The sequence below is a fragment of the Budorcas taxicolor genome, chromosome 1, assembly GCF_023091745.1.
Source record: "Budorcas taxicolor isolate Tak-1 chromosome 1, Takin1.1, whole genome shotgun sequence".
In the NCBI taxonomy this organism is placed as follows: domain Eukaryota; kingdom Metazoa; phylum Chordata; class Mammalia; order Artiodactyla; family Bovidae; genus Budorcas; species Budorcas taxicolor.
Window position 1 is genome coordinate 117,199,274 of NC_068910.1, and position 21,282 is coordinate 117,220,555.

At 40.6% G+C, this 21,282-nt stretch overlaps 1 protein-coding gene across 1 annotated transcript in view; it reads left to right on the plus strand.

Annotated features, from left to right (window-relative positions):
* The window catches only part of BBX (BBX high mobility group box domain containing), an 87,661-nt gene extending 72,963 nt beyond the window's left edge, over positions 1-14,698 (plus strand). The window contains exons 13-15 of the mRNA XM_052646240.1: positions 7,408-7,605; positions 9,623-9,809; positions 14,372-14,698. Of these exons, the coding sequence (XP_052502200.1) occupies positions 7,408-7,605; positions 9,623-9,809; positions 14,372-14,459 (473 nt within the window). The 3' untranslated portion in view covers positions 14,460-14,698. The remainder of the gene's footprint in view (positions 1-7,407; positions 7,606-9,622; positions 9,810-14,371) is intronic.
* Positions 14,699-21,282: the final 6,584 nt, after the last annotated feature.

Below are 21,282 nucleotides of genomic sequence, written 5' to 3' on the forward strand. Positions count from 1 at the left end.
TAGATATTTTTAAAAACCTGAACATTTTTCCAACGTGTCATGAGGAGTCACTTCATTTGAAAACTAGGAGAGAGTTTCGTGATCATCCTTTTGACTTACCCCTTTGGTTTATTTACTTATGGCTACAAAGGGGAACTTGATGAACAAGTCCATGTGTCTTGATTCCCAAAGGAATCAAGGAATATACTCTCATTCCTTTGTTGAAAGAGAAAAAATTAGGATACACATGTGACCTAAGTCGTTTCTAAAAAAGCACTCATATTTTAAAGATATTTGTCAAAAATATGCAAATTTGAGTTCATCATCAACGTGAACTTTTGTTGTTTGGTTGGCACAGTTCACATGAACTGCATGTCTGCTCTTATGTCATTTTGCTTTTAGAGAAAATGCCAGCAATATGTCTCCTTTCTGACTTATTACTTCACATTCACAGCCTCTATAGGGTATCATTTCTGCACTTTGCTGGCAAACAAAATATGAATTGTTGTGCCACTCTCAGTGTTAAATCCTAACATCCCTAAATTGATATACCTTCACACTTGTGTATTTTAAAAATATGTTCTGCACAGATTTGATAAATGTAAGGCACTGATGAACTATCAGAGGAATCTGAAAGAGGCATTTAAGACAATATTACTCTTTTCTTGAAATGATGCTATTCTAAATATTTTAATTTTAAAACAGTGAAAACCCTACCTCATCTATAAGGAGGTATCACAGCATGTGCAGGGTGGTAAAAGAGCGAGTAAGTAGGAATTAGGGGACCTGATTCCTAATCTCAGACCTGCCACTAATGCGTGGTCTCTGGTAGGACAGACCCTTTAACCTCATAGGATTCACTCTCCACATTTGTTCTCTATTGTAGAATATGTGTGTTTAGGGGTGGGATAAATGAGAAGGCACAGTAATACATGAACTGTACATTTCATTTCTCCTCTAACACTTTGATGATTTTGTTACTGTAAAACCTTTAGTGAATGGTATAATGCTGAAAATACCATATTCTGAAGCCCTAAATTTCCGCCATTTGGAGGGCAGAAATGTAAATTAATTTTGAATCTTCTAGGCAGTCAAAAGGGTGTAGCTGGAAATATTATCTTTGATATTTAATTATATTTATTATTAGTGTGTATGGAATGAAACTTTGGAGAATAGGCACTGAAAATTGCATATCTTTTAGCGTAGAGTACAAATTCATTTTATATAGCCAGACGAAAAGGAATCAGTTTGAGCCCTGGGAATTAACCAGTAATCTAAAGTGACTTTTTGTTATTTTCATACCATCTCCTCCATTTTATTGTTCAGGTGGTGACTATGTGATAGGTGTCCATGTCATTCCTTGTTAAAACTTTATCTTGGAGATTACTATGAGGTCAGAAAAAGGGAACCACATTCAGGACAGTGTAGCATGTGTAGGCTATCCTGGGCAAAGGCCAGGCAGACTTCAGAAGTTTGGAATATTGATTCCACTGAGGCTACATAGGCAGCTGTTAGCTGCTTCTGACTCTGTTAAAGTGGATGACTTCAAGTTCACTATCCTTTACCTACACCATCCTGAGTATAATTGACTGTGAGTTTTCTCCCCTAAAATATCAGAAGTTTTCAGGAGTTTAGTAGTCACATCTGAGGTTTAAGTGCTAAGCTTATAATTTATAAGCATTTTCCCCGTGCTTTTAAAATTCAAAATTGCTGAACCTCTGCTTAAACTTGCAAATCATTAAAAAAAAAAAAAATTGCCTGTAGGCTAGAATTCAAGGTAAAATTTTCAGAAAAACCAAGATGACTTCCCTCTGCCACTGTGTTTATCTTTCCACCAAGTTACAGTGTCATAAGTTCATGCTTAAGCTAGAGGTTTCTAATTGTAATAATATTGAGGGGGATGATTACTGCTTAATATTGTTTTATGTTTCCAGAGGGTTTTCACATTTACTTTTTGTATAAATGAATCTTAACAGCAGCTCCAGTCAATTTAAGGAGACCTTATCAGCTTCAAATACCTGATAAGGAATTGAAGCCTGGCCAGTGTAAATAGGAAGGGAAGAAACCAACACCAAAGCACAGTGACCACTACATTTTAGATTTTTCAGGCATATCTGGGTAGCCCTCATTTGCTGGAATTATAAATACTATGTTTTATAAGAAAAAAAAAAAATCTCAGACTAGGTATCTCCATAAAATTAGTTTCTTTACAATATATAAACGTAATTACAGGGAAGAAAAGTCTAGTTTACAGTTCGATTTTTGAAATATCCACAAGTCAGGCTAACTTGATCTCTCTTCGTAAGTTCAGAGTAGTCGCTTTCTAACTTTAGCAGAGTCCCCCAGGGTCTTAGATAAGGCTCATTCATTTGACTCCTGTGTTCCATTTAGCCTTTGACTGCATTTTCAGCTCATGGGAGAGTAACGCATGGCCGTGAGAGTCCAGACTTGGCTATAATAATTTCAGTGCGATTGTGACTCCTGTAACTGGCCTGTGAATTAGTGACTTTGGAGCTTTTAATGGCCTCCTGGGGTAACAGTACAAGTGCTATGCTCCTTCACCAAAAAACTCACTCTACATTTGGGAGCAGAGTTTGGAAAACAAGACAGTCTCTTATTGCCACATCCCTAATGTTACTCCAGGAATCAGCTCACATTATCACTCTCACATGATATGCTCAAAGTATATTATGATTATTGTGGAGTATAAAAAGCAGCTCTGTGCACTTGTTTTGCAGTGCTTGGGTAGGTTTGTGTGTTCAGTTACAAGCCAAAAGAGAAAATGACTAATTTGTTTTTAGGGGACAAAACCTTCCTTTTCTCACATTTCCAGTAGTTTAGCGCAGGGGTTGGGGGAGGGGCAGGGGAAAGGCGCAACCTTGCTGTCTCGGTACACATCTTTGGGCTGTTCCCCTAAGCTTTTTTCATTTCCTGTTTCTCACCACTGTTGACCTGAAACTAACAGACTGCCGGTTATTTCTCCAGCAAAGATGAGTATATTCTGGATCAGCAGAGAATTTAACTTTGGGGTGTGCCACCATAGTGTGCAAGCCCCCATATGTCAAAGGAAGGAGAGTTGTATAGAGGGGGAAAGAAACTGGGATTGGGAGGGCTATGGTAAATCAAGTGTGTGGCGTTTCATTGTGTGAGTCCCTGCCAGGAAAGAAGAGGTCTTTCTTCCTGTTGGGCTCTACTTATCATCGCAAGGCTTGAGAGCTCCCCCTTCTGGTCTCCTGACTGTTTAATTGAGGTTTCTGTTGATTACTTTTCTTGTACCACTAAGCCTTTGTTTTGATTCTTGCAGGTTGGTGGGGAGGACAGTGTATGTAAATCTAGATAAATTGTGTCCCGGGAGACCACAATCTCTACATGTGTTCAGGGTTCCTGCCTGAGATCCTTTAACCAGCTAGTTGGAGAGGATGATAGAAGAAGTTTCTCTTTGTTTATGTTGCTGGACTCTGATCTGCTGTTTCTGTCCCAGGCAGCTGTAGTTGACTCTTGAACAGAGTCATTTCAACCCCCACTTCACCCCCTCAGTCAAAAATTCATGTGTAACTTTACAGCTAGTCCTCCAGGCCCTCTGTATAAGCAGTTTTGCATCTGCAGATTAAACCAGCCGTGGACTACGTAGTACTGTAGTATGTATTTATATAAAAATATCCACTTATAAGAGGACCTGTGTCCTTATATTTCAAACTTGTGTTGTTCAAAGTTCAGCTGTACGTCTTTGACTTAGCCTTACCTGCTTTCCCCAATTCTTCTGTGTTAGGAGAGGGTTCTCCCTGAGCACTGACCCTGAAGACCATCATCGGTGTAGGCCACCAGATAAGACAAGATGTTCTAGGGGTCACCCATGGGTCAGAGCATGGGACAGACTCACTCTGCCCTTTTCCTCTTAACTATAGGAAGATCACATCACATGCCTTTTTTTTATATTGAAGGTTTTTCTTTAAAAAAAAAAAAAAACTTCTAATTTGCCTGTGTTGGGTCTTAACTGGCCTGTGAGCTCTTCATTGCGGCCCTTGGGCCTCTCAGGTTGCAGCACATGGACTTAGTTGCCCTGTGGCCTGTAGGATCTAGTTCCCCGACCAGGGATAGAACCCACATCCCTTGCATTAGAGGGCAGATTTGTAACCATTGGACCACCAGGGAAGTCCCAGATGCCTTTTTCCAATGTGGATGATCTATAGGCCCTGTGATTACTTTTCGATCTGACAGTGGTTTAGAGAAGACAGCATCTGGAGAGGTGGCATTGCCTCCTTTACAGTGACTTATGAGAACTTCTAGGGCGTTTTCCTTTTTTTCATCTTTCACTTGCCTACAGCCTGATTCATTCCTTCACTATTTCCCAATCTTTGTGACCCCATGATCTACTGGTATCTGTTGGCCACCTGCCTTTGACCCCGCAGCTTCTTGGCTGCTGGTGGTGTCTGAGCGTCCCCTGGTCCCATTGCCTTTAAGGCCTGATTCACCTCCCATTTGCAAACCCTTTGCACCCATACCCTTGGCTTCTTCTGAAAACATATAGGAAAATGAGTAACCACTGAAAAGAAGTGAAAATATCTGAAGTCTCACTGAAAACAAAAAGCTGACAGTCAAGGGAGCCCCACAGTCAGGGCTCTCCCACAGCCTTGAGACACTGGGGCTGACTGGAGAAAACACCACCAGGACCTTGATTCTAGACCTGAAATGAAAAGAATTTTCAGGCTGGATGGCTTCTTTAGAGGTAGTCTCATCCAGCTCCATCTTTACATGAGGAAACTGAGACCCTGGTCCCACAGTTAGTAAATTAAAAAGTCAAGAATAGAATCTTCTGTGACTGTGGTATTTCCATTAGCCCCGTATTGTTGCCATAGAAACCAGGTCATCTTTCCCAACCCTCTTAGCCCTTTTCTGGTGTCCATGCCTTTTCTCTGACCTTTTTGATTCTTTTCGTATACAAGCAGTAATTTGGATTTAATACACCCTTCATCTTTGGAGTCCTGCTACACCCTTATCTCCACAAGTTCTAGATTTTTCTGGGAAGAGGAAGAAAAAGAGAGCAGAGGTTAATGCTTTGTCTGGTAGGTCCAACTGTAATGCAGTGATCATACCAGAGAGAGATCACAAGTTTCCCCTTGTAGTCAGAAGGGACAATTGATCACAAACTTCCCCTTGTAGTCAGAAGGGACAACTGATCACAAGTTTCCCCTTGTAGTCAGAAGGGACAATTGATCACAAACTTCCCCTTGTAGTCAGAAGGGACAACTGATCACAAGTTTCCCCTTGTAGTCAGAAGGGACAACTGATCACAAGTTTCCCCTTGTAGTCAGAAGGGACAACTGATCACAAGTTTCCCTTGTAGTCAGAAGGGACAACTGATCACAAGTTTCCCCTTGTAGTCAGAAGGGACAACTGATCGCAAGTTTCCCTTTGTAGTCAGAAGGGACAACTGATCACAAATTTCCCCTTGTAGTCAGAAGGGACAACTGATCACAAGTTTCCCTTGTAGTCAGAAGGGACAACTGATCACAAGTTTCCCCTTGTAGTCAGAAGGGACAACTGATCGGCCTAGATAAGAAACTATACTTTTGAAGCTTATGAATATCCAATGAGGTTATTAGAACTCAGATTTTGGCTTCTTTGTATAGGAGGCTTGAATTTCAGGGCTAATGCAGAGTCAATGAAACATCTTTGGAGTGTTTCTAACCAAATTATCTTTTTATTTTGCTGGTAGCTTTCATTGAAGTTTAAACTTAAAAAAAAATTTTTTTTAAGGCATATATACCACCACTGGCCTATGTGAAGCAAACTGCAAAGTATCCATATTCCATGACTGACCTGGTCAGATCTATAATTTAAAAGGAGCCTTCTCCCTAATTTTAATTACTTGCTTGAAAAGATGTTTGGGAGCATTGCCAAATAGTTTTTGTTTGTTTGTTTGTTTTCAAGTAACTGTTACCTTAAGCCTGTCCACGCACAGCCTTCTATTATGCAATAATATAGTAAGACCAAGCCACAAACCATAATATGATTTCTGCTTTACATCCTTTCTCTTGATGTGATTGAAATGATATCCCACTTGTTTGGAATAGGAAGCCTGGTTTCAAATGCTTCAGAGCAAAATTGTTAGATTTGTAGCCTCCTTTCTCAAGGCGACACCTAAACCCATTAGGGAGTTACATTAAAATTTTTAAATGAAACCTGTATAAGTATTTATATCAATAAGTGCATTTTTCACACCCTGAGTTATTTCTTCTGCTGTGTTCCTTTTATTTCACCTTGTCTTCCTACATTACATATACTGTGTTATTTCCAATGTCTGCCTTCTTATCCACCTTTTGATAAGCACCTCCAGGTGCCCTCCAAGTTGATTCCTGACCCCTACTCCCCTTCTCTTTGTCAAAAACAGTTTCTAGACCAGTCTTAAGAGATTGGACAGTTAAAAATGGAAAGATGCCTCTTTCTCCTGTCCCATTCTTAGTTCACTGGGATAAAAACAGTCCCAATCAGGAAACCTGACTACAAAGAAATACTCCTAAATGCTTATTGTACTCATATCTGCATCTTCCTGTCTTAATTTAAATTAAGGGGGGAGGGAGAAGGACAGACTCCTAAGGAAATAAATAGGAAGAGACACAGCGTTCCTGACCCATTTGAACTGAGAGCAAGGTCTTTGGTGGCAAATGTGTTCCTTACTCTTGACACAGTGACTAATAAGATACAAGTGTGTGCTATTAAGTGATTTGCTGGTATTACAATTAGAATTAGAAAACCTGAAACTAACATTTCAGGGAGTTCCGCTGACATGTACTTTATTAAATTATCTCCCTAAAGCACATTATCTTGTCCTTGAATTCTGCCAATGGGAGAGTTCTGTTATGAGCCAGCTTCATCAGTGTTTGCCAGATCCTTCTATTATGCACTCAGTATGCATAAAAGAAGATCAGGTCTCACAGACAATTTCTTTTCTCATCAGTCCAACCTGGAGGTTGAAAACAAATGTAAGTGTAAATTTAAGAAGCACGTACTTAACCTCAGTATCCTCAGAAGGAAAGAAACTTCTTTTATCTACCTCTTGAGACTAGCTGGTCAAAAGGATCTCAAATAGGGATCCTGGTCATGTGTGCAACTTGTCTGTTGGGACACAGTTATTCATATTTACACACACTTATCCACCCTGCAACCTGCAAGATCCAAACACTTAGAACATGTTATTCCACTAGCCTCTTAATACAGTATTCTGTTGGGGTACAGAGGGTATTCTGTTCTGTACTTAATATTTAAAGAAATATTTGTTTAAAATTATGGTCAATATTTCTTTTTTCCCTCAGTACTTTGAAAACTTTTAAGTTCTCGTTCATATAGGTCAGACATTTAGAAATGTTTCCTTCTACAAGTAATGCTTGTGTTTTTGTGTGTAACTGTATATGGTTTGTCCTGTTGCAGCCATATTTTCAGAAGACAAAAACACCACAGAGCCTGCTTATAAGGTTAAAAATGCCCTATCCATTCCCAACACTCCAGAGCCAACAACAACTCAAGAACCCTTGGTGGGCAGCCAAAAGAGAAAAGCAAGGAAAACCAAGATCACACACCTTGTCAGGACAGCAGATGGCCGGGTGTCACCAGCAGGAGGTACTTTGGGTAAGAAAAGGAAGTGCTTAGACAGAAAGGACCAGAGCAAGCAAGGGACCATCGTGGCCTCAGTGGCCAGAAAATGACTCTAAGCCGACTGTGGGTCCTCTCCGAAAAGTAGGTCTGCTCGGTGGGTTCCCTCTCTGGGTCTCCTTGAGAGCTGGTTTCCTGCAGACTTCTAAACATACATGCTTTGGTCTCTGTGTTAAAATCATAGGTCTTTTCCCAAGAGCACATCCAGAGTTCCTAGGAAGAAAAGGTAGCTTTTAGTACTGTTAGCTGCCTTGTCTTTCTCAGCTTGCACAACCACAGATTCTTATGTAAATTCCCAAAGATCTGAGACTTTTAAAAGTACTGGATGAATCTTAGTCCCTGGTTCACTATTTAAGTCATTACAAGCCAGATCATCAGGTGTGTAAACCCCTGAATTAAGAAAGCAAGTATCCCGCACATCCTGTACAGCTGTTTCAGACCCTGAAAGGAGCCTGAGAATGCTTCTCGATTTCTTGGTTCTCTAGGCTACTCGGTAACCAGATATTAACTTACAGTGAATTTCTCCATTTTCATTTGTGGCCTGTGATCTGTTTGCTGTGTGGCGGCCTCTGTGGGAATTGCTTGGAGGGACCCAGGTTAAGGAATGTTGTCGAGAGTGACACTGCGCATCCTCTCACATCTTGGGGTGCTCCACCAGCAGAGCATTATTGGCGTTAGCCGTTGCCTTTCTGCCTTTCAGTGCCTCCAGCATCTCATTCTATCAGCCCTAAAGCATCTCATTCTATCAGCCCTCAAGAAGGTGTTCCCTCCCCTCCCCCAGTCCAGTTTCCAGAAAAAGTCAAAGGCCCATAAGGACTTCTATAAATAGGAAAAAAAATTTAAGTGAATGTTCTTTGAGGGTGATATTTATAAATATCTGATTTAGGTTAATCTAGTTGGTGGACTCATTGTATGGTAAGATAGACATTAGAAGTCACTTAGTGGATTTTATGCACTTGTGTTTTGCATATGTAGACTGTTAAACCTTAAAGCATGTTAAAGACCCCAATTCTACTGTTATATAGGAAGTGAAGCTCACAGAGGTTGAATTTTGTTTCAGAATATATTGAACTATTAAGTGTAGGGTAAGGACTAGAATCTAGTTTTCCTGATAATTAGCCTAGCAGGCTCTGCTCTCCTTCCTTATCTGGATTCTGTTCTGTCATTTTCATATTGTATAAATTGTTATAGCTTCTGTTTTGCTTGTAGGAAGAGTGAAAGGTTTTAGAAAACGTTCCCTTTTATGTGGAAAAACATATAGCACTGTCGTGTTCTAATATATGACATTTACAGCCTTTATCAGTTACTTTCTATAGGTAAGCCATTTTTGGAAAAATGAGGAAGATTCCTCCCCCTCCTCCTCATCTGTAAGGGCTGGATAATGAAGTGCAATCATTTCCAGCCCATGTATTAGTGTAGCATTTTGGCCACCTCTTCACAAATACCAGAAGGCCCTTTGTCTCCCTTGCAGAAGGTAACAAACATGACAGTGTAGGATCTCACTGGGCTTGATTAATCTCACTGGGATTAGTTTAGGCCATTCTAAGTATTGGTAACTCAGCGTAGGAGTGCCCAACATGCATAGTAGGCGTGCTGTGGCATCATCAGAGTATTTGGTCAGTTGAGTTTTGCAGGACCATTTTACAGCATCCCCTGGCCCCTCTGCGGAAGTCCCTTGGGTTTTACTCTGACCGAGGCCCATTTTTCGCCTCTCTCTCCAAGACTGACCTATTCTTTGACCTTGGATAAAACACAGCTCCTCTGCTCAGCTTCAGGGCATAGTGCTGCTCGTGGTTGTGGCTGAGCTCAATAAAAGAGTTTTATTCCCATGAAAGAAGAGATTCTGTAACAGCCTTAATATTCCGTGGATGACAGAAGTGAGCAGGAAAGCATATTAGCTCATTTCACATTGTCTGGCACTGAGTTTTCCGTGTCCCTTCTCCGGAGAAAACAGAGCAGTCCTCTCTCATGATGAATTTCCCTTCCTCTGCAGATGACAGACCAAGGGAACAGCTGCAGAGGAGTCTCCCTAAGGTGATTGAGACAGGCTGCAGTGACGAATGCTCGCACAACAGGGAGGCCGCGGAGACGCGGAGCAGCACCCCAGAGATGCCGGCCGTGTCCGCCTTCTTCAGCCTCGCCGCACTGGCCGAAGTGGCCGCCATGGAAAACGTGCACAGGTTAGCAGTGGGAAGCCTCGCTGCCCTGGGGCCTGGGGTCCCGTTCAGCTTCACCCCCTTTCACAGAACATGGGTGGAGACCGTAACATGCAAACCCAGCTCATCCCTTCTGATGTGATTGGTGATACTTTCCACGATGATTGGGGTTCAGGAGACTATTGTTTACCACGTGTTACTATTTAGCTGTGCAGGAAAATAGAAGGGAGTACACCGCCAAGAATTTTACTTTGAATATAGTTTATTCTGTGACTGAGCGTCATTTCTGAAGAGTCCTGAGAAAGCAGAGAGAAGCCGTATTATCTAATCATTGGAGTTTTAGAGGCAAGTCTCAGACCTGGGTTTGAGTGCAGCATCTGTCATCTGTAAACTGTAAGGAAGACCTTGAGCAAGAGCATTCACTTCTCTGTCCTCTGTTTTTCTTCTGTTCAATGGCTGTAAGTGGTTCTCCTTTCACAGAAATGTACTACAGAATAAATCTAGTGTCCCAGGCCTAGCATATGGCAACACCCCCACTGAGGATGGCGTCGGTGGTTCCAGCGGAAGAGAACTGTGTAGTTTGGGAAAAAGAGCATCTCACCATCTGACTCATGGGAGGCACAAGGCCTGGATTTATCTTAAGCAACCTGTGTTTATTAGTCATTTATTTTTCTGGGCCTCAGTTTTCTCATCTTCCATTTAGCATAATGATATCCCCAAAGAATCACACAGTTGTAAGGAATCAGACGAGATCAGATGTGAAAGCCTTTTGAACTCAGTAAAGCCCCATGGAAAGTTATTAAGTTCTAAGTATATAATTGAGTGTTCTGCTATTTAGTGGAACATTTGGGAAGGTAAGAAAGTCTTTTGTAAATTCAAGTATTTCATATTTTTATTCAAAATGGATTATCTGCAGATGAGTTCCTTTCTTAGGTTTTCAGTCTTCATCCCAAAAGTGCTTAAAATCCAGCCCAACTTCTTTACCCACCCACAATGGTCAGGCACCATTCTCTTTCATCTTTCACATCCAGGTTTAGGAAATGAAAGTCGCTCATTCGTGTCCAACTCTTTGCCACCGCTTACAGTCCATGGAATTCTCCAGGCCAGAATACTGGAGTGGGTAACCTTTCCCTTCTCCAGGAGATCTTCCCAAACCAGGGATCGAACTCAGGTCTACCGCATTGCAGGCGGATTCTTTACCAGCTGAGCCACCAGGGAAGCCCAAGAATACTGGAATGGGCAGCCTATCCCTTCTCCAGGGGATCTCCCCAACCCAGGAATCAAACTGGGGTCTCCTGCATTGCAGGTGGATTCTGCAGGTTTAGGAGGCCCTGATGAAAGTTTTCTTTGTGTCTTGCTCTTTACCTATCATATTAGTTCTAGTGCTTCCTCACAAATAGCCTCTAGACATTTCCAAGAAGTCGAATTCCTTTTCATGTGTACACTGCAAGTGCCTAATAGCAAGTGAATGGTGACAGGCATTGTTAAAATCTGCTCAGGTCTCTGAGGGGGATAACACACAGACACGTCTCTGCTTGTGGCGTTTCACAGTCGAGCACAGAGGACAAACTCATAATGCATGCACAAAGAATTAAATACGTGCCTGAGTGTTATTAAGTGCCCTCATAAATTGTGGAAATAAGAGGTCATATAAGAATTCAGTGGGCGGGGGGTCATAATTCAGAGCTCAGGAAGAGCTACCACACAGTCACCCTTGCTGGTGCCACAACAGGTCACACGTCTGCACTGTTAACCTACACACCCCCACCTCTGCCCCCGTGGCTTGCAGTGCAGCGGAAAGCGGCAGCCTGTCCACCCTAACCTCTGCCTCCCTCGCTGCTCTGCGTTCATGTGCAATTGCTTACTCCCATCCATGTAAGCCCACTTCTTGCCTTTGCACATCTTCCTCCCCAGTGAACTGCTGCTCCTCCTTCAGTGACTGTCTGTCCTTTGTCCTCTTGTCTCAGTCTTCCTTCTGAAGTCCTGCACAATCTCTGTACACACCCCTCTTAGACCATTTGCCCCTCGGGGCTGTAGTTACTGTTTGATGTCTGTTTCCTTTCCAGTGCACTTTGAAAGCAAAGCACCGGTTTTATTCTCCATGTACACAACTTCCTTAGTTCCTGTTAACATCAGGAATGAGGGGACGAGTAGGCAAATGAATGAGTGACTACCGAAGTTATCTGAGAGGCATAGGAAAAAATGATTTGAGTAGAAGTTCTTTTTTGTTTAACACATCCCATTGGAAAGAATAATATTGCTTATTAGAGTTTTCACTATCAACATAACAAATGGTTAGTGTTCTCAACATCCAGAAAGACAGCTCCTCATGGGGAATGTTAATTGTAACTCTAGCCCTTACCTGGTAAAGCAGTTACCAGCCTTCCCTCCATGGACAGGCTTAATGTAATTGTACCTGGGTTGCACATTAATTAATTATTGCTTCGGCATCACCTAGTTCATAATTTAGAAGGTGGTCCACAGAGTTAGGGGTAAATATATATTACTTGCATTCCTGTCACAAGAAATCTTAATATTGGGTTCAGAAATCCAACATAGAAAAACAGTTTTATAAACCACAGGAAGGAAGAAATTGAAATTAACCTTTGTTGAGAGCCTATTTATTTACTAAAAATTTTATAAGAACAGAAGCTCATTAAATTTATTCTTAAAATCAGGTCTGCCGGGTGCATCTTTTTTAGTTACATTTTAATGACGGTACAGGTAGTTAATTAAGTCGCCAAGAGCACACAGCTAAACCAAGTCAGGATCTGAATCCAAGTCTTTGGACCCCTGTGTCTTAGCGTTTGCTCGGGAGTGCTGCTTATGCAAGCGTCCGTCCTGTCCTAGAGAGCCCTGAGGACGGTCAGTTGACCTACCCCTGGGAGCTGGAGCCACCGCTTGGTGGCAGCCACATTATGCCGCTCCTTATGCTCAGTAGTAAAGAACCCGCCTGCCCATGCAGGAGATGGACGAGATGTGGGTTTGATCCCTGGCTCAGGAAGATCCCCTGGAGTAGGAAATGGCAACCCACTCCAGTATTCTTGCCTGGAATATTCCATGGACAGAGGAGCCTGGGAGTCTACAGTCCATGGGGTCACAAAGAATTGGACACGACTGAGCGTGCACGTGCACACACAAGCTGGGCTGTCAACCCTACTCCTCTCTCCCCCTTGGTGTCTCTTTTTTTTTTTACTGTACTCTTCATTTTTCACTTTTCTTTGTTTGTATGTTTCCTTTTCCAGTACTTATTAAAATATTTTTGGCTTTTGTAATATTGTTACATATTCCACCTTAAAAGTAAAAAATACCATTTTAATTTCATCTTTCTTGAACAAAGAGTTGAACATATTGAACAGTTGGTTCTTAAGCATCCCCACATGAATAAACCGATTAATCCAGAGGTTTGATTATAACACGTTTTGCTTTTCTAAAAAATTCCTATATCTTAAGCTAAGTGATCATTGGATTCTGAAATCCCAAAATGTTGCATTTATAGATATTTATATTAATTTTCTTTTTTGTGCGTCAAGAGAAAGAAACTTGGATATAGTTATGGAGAGACACAGTTTGAATTTTAAAATTGCTCCCCTTATTTCGCATAATCTAAAGATACTGTATTGAAGTGGTCGATCCAGTGAAGACATTGCTGCATGCCCCAGTATTTTCAGCAGCGCATGTGCCTGTTAGGAAATGTCACAGGTGTGCCCGATCCTGTCTTTTTAGAATGAGAGGCTCTGTAGGCTCTACCAAGAAATGTTCTTATAACCATGAAGCAAGTGGCATTTTTCTTCCTACTCATTTAAAAAAAAATGAAAAATAAACTATTTGATGTAGATCCAGTCCAAATGATAAAGAATTTCCATGAATTTTTAAAGTCTTGTCTAGAGTTCTTTCTCCATATGTGTAGATTTTGGCTCAAGATGACTGAATTTTCTCACACACTGAAATTCCGAGTTGGTCCTCCCCTTCTTCCCTGTACACTCTCCCTCCATATGCCTTTGAGACTTCTCTTTCATCAGGAGAGCTTCACTGTTTTGTTTTCATTCATTTTTTCGGTCACAGCTCACTTCTCTCTGCAGAGGCCGACCCTTTTATTGGCCTTAAATTTTGAAATTGGGCCTATTATTGTATATCAAGAAATGAGTCTGAAGGTTATCAGTATAGGATAGCCTCCCCCTTAGTCAAGTCAAGGAAAGGAATGTGTCCTTTTTTAATATAAGAAGATCCAAAGGAATATTGCCATCCTGAAACCATCACCCTTGACTGAAAGTTTTCTACTTCTTAGGTAATTTCCCCAAATTTGTTGGTACCTCAGGTTTTGTCTCTACATAGCAGAGGTGCTTGTTTGAGGGCAGAGAGTGTTGTTGAGTTGTGTGAGAGGAATTGAGATAAGAAACCCTTAAGAAAGAAAAATAAAGATGCTTTAAAGCAGTTTTAATTAAAAGGCATAAGTAATATGGCAGTAGCATCTGTTAAACAAGATATATTGGAAAGCTTTTGTTGGTCATTCATCATCCTCTCTTATTTCTAATAACATACTCTCAAGAAGTGATTTCTCTCTCTCTTTTCCTCTTGTTTTACAGAGGTCAGAGGTCAACTCCACTCACTCATGATGGACAGCCAAAAGAAATGCCGCAGGCTCCTGTACTGATTTCCTGCGCTGACCAGTGAAGCGCCCTTTAATTGTAAAACATTGTGCTTTACCTACTACCCTAGCCTTGTCTTTACCGAGGGATGCTAGTGAGTCCGTGTGGTGGAAAATACAGACTGCAAACAAGTGCTTGTTGCCCTCCATGGCCCAGATTCACTTGAAGCAGAAGTTGGCACCCTGGGCCAGTTTTGTTCTCTCCGAACCCAGAATCTTTGAGGGTGATGTGATCTGTCTGATACTGAGCGGAAACGGGATGATGTCGAGCTTTGCTTTCTATTGAAGGCTTTTGATGGTAACAGGTGGTAACTTGGTAAAAGGCTGCCTTTACTGTAGCTCATCCAGCATCTCTTTTACCAACCAGAGAGTGTGAAACTAGTTTCATATATTACCTAGTTATTCTTTCAAAACAAAAACAAAAAAACAACAAAAAAAGCAAAAACTGACGCACTGCACTAGTTATTATTAGATATTCCTAGTCTTTTTTGTACATGGAGATTTAAGTTCTAAGATGGTTTATATAATAGGTTATACCTACATTTATATTGTAGAATAATATTAAAATGCCTGTTCAAAGACTCCCAAGCAGCACGGGCAGGCAGATGTACCATTGTTAGCGGTGTATGCTCGGCCTCGTGGTCCCTATATTCTGCACTTTTATATTTGCCACCAGAGTGTTAGTTTGCTGGCAAAAAGAGAAAGAGAGGAAAAAAAAAATACAATTCTTGCAAGCTGAGTTTTTTGTTTTTCTTAGCCTTGAGTGACCAAGAAGAATTTGCTCGGGGCAAATTGTGGCAAATATTTTCCCAGACAGGGGAAAAGTCCTGCAGATTACAAATGTTTTCATGCCTTGAGGATTCTTTTTATTTTTTACACAGGGGTCTGAGTAACAAATGGATCATTCATACAGACAAACAAAAAAAAAAAAACCTATTATTCAGAAGTGACCTTAGTATTACTTCACTATTCTGAACACATTGAAGACACTCACCTCATGTGGACTTTGAGCTACAGACCTTTTACATCCATCCCAGACAGACTGGACGGGTAGCAATTGCTATGCACAGCCTAATTGGCACAGCAGGTTTTTAGAGCCATTTTGAGTTCTTGTGATTACGGAGATATTGAGTAAATGGTGAGGGAGATGTGCCTGACCACAGTGGGACTCGCAGTCATAGGTCCACCTGCAAGTTTCCTGTTTCTTTTTTGTGTTTTGTTGCTTTTGAACAGAAAACCAACCATACATATGCCAGTGCCAAGTGGATTAACTGGCTTAGAACATTCAACATATTGACTCCACCGCCTGACGTTCACAGTGTCTTGTTTCTTAGCAACAGATGCAAAGTGATAAATCAAAATTAGTCGGCGGCTACACATTTTACAGGGTATTTGTTCCATAGCACAAAGTATTTCCCCACACTTGCATCACAGCACAAACTACCAAATTTTAATTATTGGATTCCAGCAATAATTTTTATTGGTTTTCAAACTGGCGGAATTTTGATAGTGTTAGTTCGAGTTTGAAGCTTTTGAATTAGCTCTCTAAATGGTGACAGTTTACAAGGTTTTATCTAGCTTTCTTATTTATACTTGACTGAATTGTAATGAAGATTTTTTTTTTTCTAATCGTAATTTGACCTAATAGCCATACAAAAAAATGACTCTATTAGTACTGACTAGGTTTAGCTTTTCACGGTTGTAGATACTACTTCAGTTTCGGTGCTGGAAAATATGTACACCATACTAACAGAATTGAAAAAGGATAGAGAGAATGGGGGTTTTTCTTTAAAGCAGTTAAAGAGGGCAGCAGGACTTCGGAATGGTGTCCTCAAAAATGCATATTCCTTGTGAACATGGAGGAAGATGGAAGTAGTAAGTAAGGTTAATCAGAGATTAAAAACTTAACCCCATTCACATAGAAATAAATCAGGTGAACAGCCCCAGATTTTAGCATAATGTTTTTACTATGATGCTGTTTTATTAATATTTTCTAAATTTCAAAACACAGAGTAAATGTTTAAAAATTGCTGGGTCCTAGTGTTGGTGGCTGTTGGAGTCTTTGGACCACTTGCTAGCAGTGATTTAAAAATTATTAGCTAAAATCCAAAAAAAGTAAAAATCAACAAAAATTTTTTTGGTGCAGAACATGCACCTTGACAATGGTACTAACTTATTATTCTCTAGAACACGTTAGAATAGATCTATTTTTGCCGGAGCCCCCTCCTTCCTTCCAGCCCTCCGATTACATTTCACTAGAGTTCCTTAAGAGATTGCTGTATATTCATGGGACCTTTTTTTAAAAAGAAGCGAAACAAAAGATTACTTTTTTCTATGTGATTAATATATCTTACTTGATCTGCTTTTCCTAAACCTCAGTGGCTTTTCCCTTAGGCAGGGGTTGGGGTGGAGGGCAACCTACTGGATATGACTGTTTTCAGATACTTTAAAAAAAAAACTTTTTGTAGAAATGCTTAATTTTTAAGCGGTTAGGCACTGAGAGTAGCAGAAATCCTGCAAAGCTTTATAGTCCTCTAGACACTCGCCTTGTTGTTTCTCTGAGCAGTCTTGATTTCAATAATAGTGCTTTTCTCATGCCCTGAATCCACTGGAGAGGGGTGTTGGTGTTTTCAGGTAATAACATTTGTTAGCACAAGTATTTCAGACCAACATGTAGTAACCCCCCCCCCCCATTTATCATTTTCATTTCACTTCTTGCATTCTTTTTTATTTTGGAAAATCATATTGCTATGGTGTGTACCTTAATCTGCCAGCAAACACCATCTACACTAACATTTGTCCCACAAGCATCCTTGAGAAAAAGTTGTTGCACCTTATGTATGTCTCAAGCAAACCAAAATATGCTCTTCTGCTTTGTTTTATTCTAAATTGTTGTATCATATCTTTCTGAAACCATTCTGAATCTAGTTGAAATTATCAATATTTATGCTTTTAACCTTAATTTCTGGATTCAAACCTGTATATAAATCTTTTGAAAAACAAAAAAAAAAATTGTCCTAGCCCTTCTCTGTGATGCTGGAAGTGGATGCTCAGTCTCAGATGGAGACGCAGTACTGTTCCAGTTTTCTTTAGCCTCTTATTTATTTAGTTATTCTGGGTATTTTCCTATGTAATTTTGAAGTGTGTAGAGTATATAATAGTAACTGAAGCTACAGCTCTAAGAAGCTGGGTGAAAGAAAGAAAATACTGTAAGACATCCTTTTTAAGTTTTTATTTGTTTGGATACCTATACTGAGATAAGGAAAAAGAGAAATGTCCTACAGCCACATTGAAGATACAGGTTCTTAACCCCAAATTAGGTTAGTTCCCAGATTTTAGATCAAAACTGCTAATTAATTAAAGCCCCCCTTTTTATAAAGGATATGTCATACTCTCGTTATCCTGACAGTCTTTTCCCCTCAAGTATTGGGAATATATTTATTTAATTCCATCAGATGAGCTTTCCACCAATGCCCCCTCAAACCCATGTTGAACTCATCCCCATGTTATCACTGATGTTCTAGTTCCTGCCTTTAAAACTGCTGCAGAGGAAAAAAGTGATGGAACACTATGAACAAAAAGGAGCATTTGAACTAGTCTGGGTATTCAGAATCCAACTTGTTTGATCCCCGTCGTTCTCTTATCAAGTCAGATGCTACCCTGACCGAGTCCTAGAAAATTTTGTTTGCACTCTGTAGTCTTCGGCTCATCATATGGAAATGTTTGCACCTATGTAAAATCTCAAGCAAATTGTAAATCGATAACAGCGCTAGGAGTAAGCTGAAAACCGAATGACATGTTTTGTTTATACAGTGCGGGGTGAAGGCTAGGGGTATCAAGGAAGTCTGTTCCAAGTTTGGCGTCTGGCATTAATGTGAAGCAGTGGGACCATGCTGCCTGCTAACTACTGTATGAATCCTATGTGTTCTGAAGACCAGCAGCTGGAGGCTGGCATCCATACAGCAAAGGGGAAACAGCGCCACTTCACCGGGGAAAAGGAATTCATGCAAGGCCTGGAGTCATCATTTGTAAAGGGAGTCAGGGTGTGAGCAGTGCTGTGAGGAGGCTCCCCTTTGATTGCAGTGCTCCACAGAGCCCTCAGATAAGGCCAACCCTAATGGGCTACCTCGGCTTTAACAGTTAATTTCAGTAAGTCCTGTTTCCAAGGTTTGTCTTTTTTTTGCTTCTACCTTCAGTGCCACTATTTTCCACTGCAGTGTTTAGACTCACAAACCACCTTCTCCAGAGAGAACAATGTATTGCTGAAAATGGGCAGCAGAAGCCAATGCTTTTACGACATTTGACCTACAAAGTATTCAGAGTGACTGCTAGGTGGGAATTAAAATTTGGCCTTCCCCACATAGGACCTTGTTTTTGCACCTTGTAAAGAGTGTACTAATTGTTCATTAGGTGTTGCTTTTATTTATACAAGTATTCCCAAAGAATTAGATTTGGATTTTGTTTTTATTGGAGTTTGGGGATTTTTTTTTTTTAAAAGTATCTTATTTAGATTGACTAACATCATACTTACAATATAAAAAAAAGAAACAGTTTTCAGTTCATCTTACCAGATCTGTCTGGTGAATATTTGGGATTTGATGGACTGCTTTACTTTCATTTTGGAAACGACAGTGAAGTTTATTATACCCCATATTACATAATCCTGTCCTTTTCACTGGTGACGTCATCTTTCTCACGATAGAAAAAGAAGCAACGAAAGAGTAAACAGGGCAGACCCGTTTGGCCCCTCACACACCTCCATCCGCGCTTTCCTTAAAAGCACATAAATACACGCTTTCTTCGCACATACAGAAAAGCTTCCTCTCGTGGCCACATTTTATTTGTGGTGGTATGATTTATGCTGATAATTGAAAAGAAATCTTGTGCTTAGAACTTTGCTGGCCACTGTTTTCTTGTTGCAGCCAGTGGTCAAAATTGATCCTGCCCTTAAATTGATTTTTATGCACAGAACCTAGTTATTGTGAACATTCCTACTCTTTCCAAAGATTTTCTAATAACTTGGGCCAGAAGTGGTTACCGAGTAACACAGACCTAATTCAATGCCTCCATGCCCTCCCACCGCACAGCAAGTCTTACCTCACAAGCTCTAACCTAAATCACAGAGGCGCGTGTTTCACAGACTAGCAGTGACCTTCCTTTGCCGCCCCAGAGGGGTGGTCACGTCCCCTGACACCTCACATTAGTGCCTCGGCTCCGAGCAGCAGAACTGGGGGAGGGGAGGTTTGTGATCTGGAGCTCAGCATATGCTTGGCAACATTTTTCTCATTTCATTAGCACTAAACAAGTCTTGCTCTCAGGAATTTGTCAAAAAGGAATAAAAACCACCTGAGATTCCACATACCAGATTATGAACTTTTCTCACAGGTTTGAATTGCTTACTTACCTGTCAAAAATTAACCACAGCTTCATTTGACCACCGGATCTTAAGTCTGTTGACAGTTTTCAGCATGACCGAATCGCTCATTTTTTTGCTTTCAGAAATTGGCTTGGTTCTCTTTAGAGTTGGTGTAAACATGCCATGTAATAAATGATTTCCACTTAATGGTACAACAGAATTATTGCTTTCTTAGATGTATGTGTAGTAAGAGTCAATATACACATTTATATAATTTCTTTCTTCAAAATCTTATACTTAATTTGATATTTCTAAAAATTGCACATGTAAGTCATGTGTATAACATGCTAAAGTACTTTAACTGTGATCTTAAAACTGAATAAAAATATTTAATAAAAATTTGAAATATTTTAAAGATATTATTTAAACATATATATTTTTTTGGTTCAAACTACTGACCATCATGTATATACCTTCAGTATACCATTTCCACTAAAATCTAGTAAGGAAAATACTTCAATACAAGTAAGACCTCTCAGCTATTTTAGAATGTCATACGACAGTCTCCTCGAAACTCTACCTGAGATTCACCACTGTCTGAGCAGCCTTGGTTGCTTTCCCTAACATGTAGAGCAGAGGTCATCCCTACAGAAGGAAGAAGAATGCTTCAGTCCGCATGCAGAAGAGCCACCTTGGAAAGTGACCTAAGCACACTGTCCTTCTCCGAACCAGTAAAATGATTGGAATAGTATCATTAAGACAGTAGGATAAACACAGACCTCAGCTTTGCTGAATAGGATGTTCCTGAGACCTAAAACCTTGGATATCTTGGGGTTTTGGTTTTTTTTTTTTTTTTAACCCTTTGGAATGGCACATGAGTCCACATGTGCACACACGGTATAAATATTGGGTTGGCCAAATGGTTCATTTCTGTTTTTCTATAACATCTTATGGAAAAACCCAAGCAGAGACTCTTTGGCCAACCTAAACCCATATATAGTATGATTATGTCACAGCTGTTTGCATTCAGACAGATTTGGCTCCAAAGTGTGGGTCCACCCATTTACCACTAGGTTTCTTAACCTCTCTGAATCACACTTCACTTACCTAAATGATGGTAATAATACCTTCTTAACACCACTGCTGCTGCTAAGTTGCTTCAGTCGTGTCCAACTCTGCGACCCCATAGACGGCAGCCCACCAGGCTCCCCTGTCCCTGGGATTCTCCAGGCAAGAACACTGGAGTGGGTTGCCATTTCCTTCTCCATACGCGAAAGTGAAAGTGAAGTCGCTCAGTCGTATCCGACTCTTAGTGACCCTGTGGACTACAGAGCACCAGGCTCCTCCATCCATGGGATTTCGAGGCAAGAGTACTGGAGTGGGGTGCCATTGCCTTCTCCGCTTAACACCACTACTGGGATAAAAAGGCAATATATATGAATATGTTGGTGGTTATTCCAGCTTGAAGGTTGATATGTTAGTGTATTCAAAGG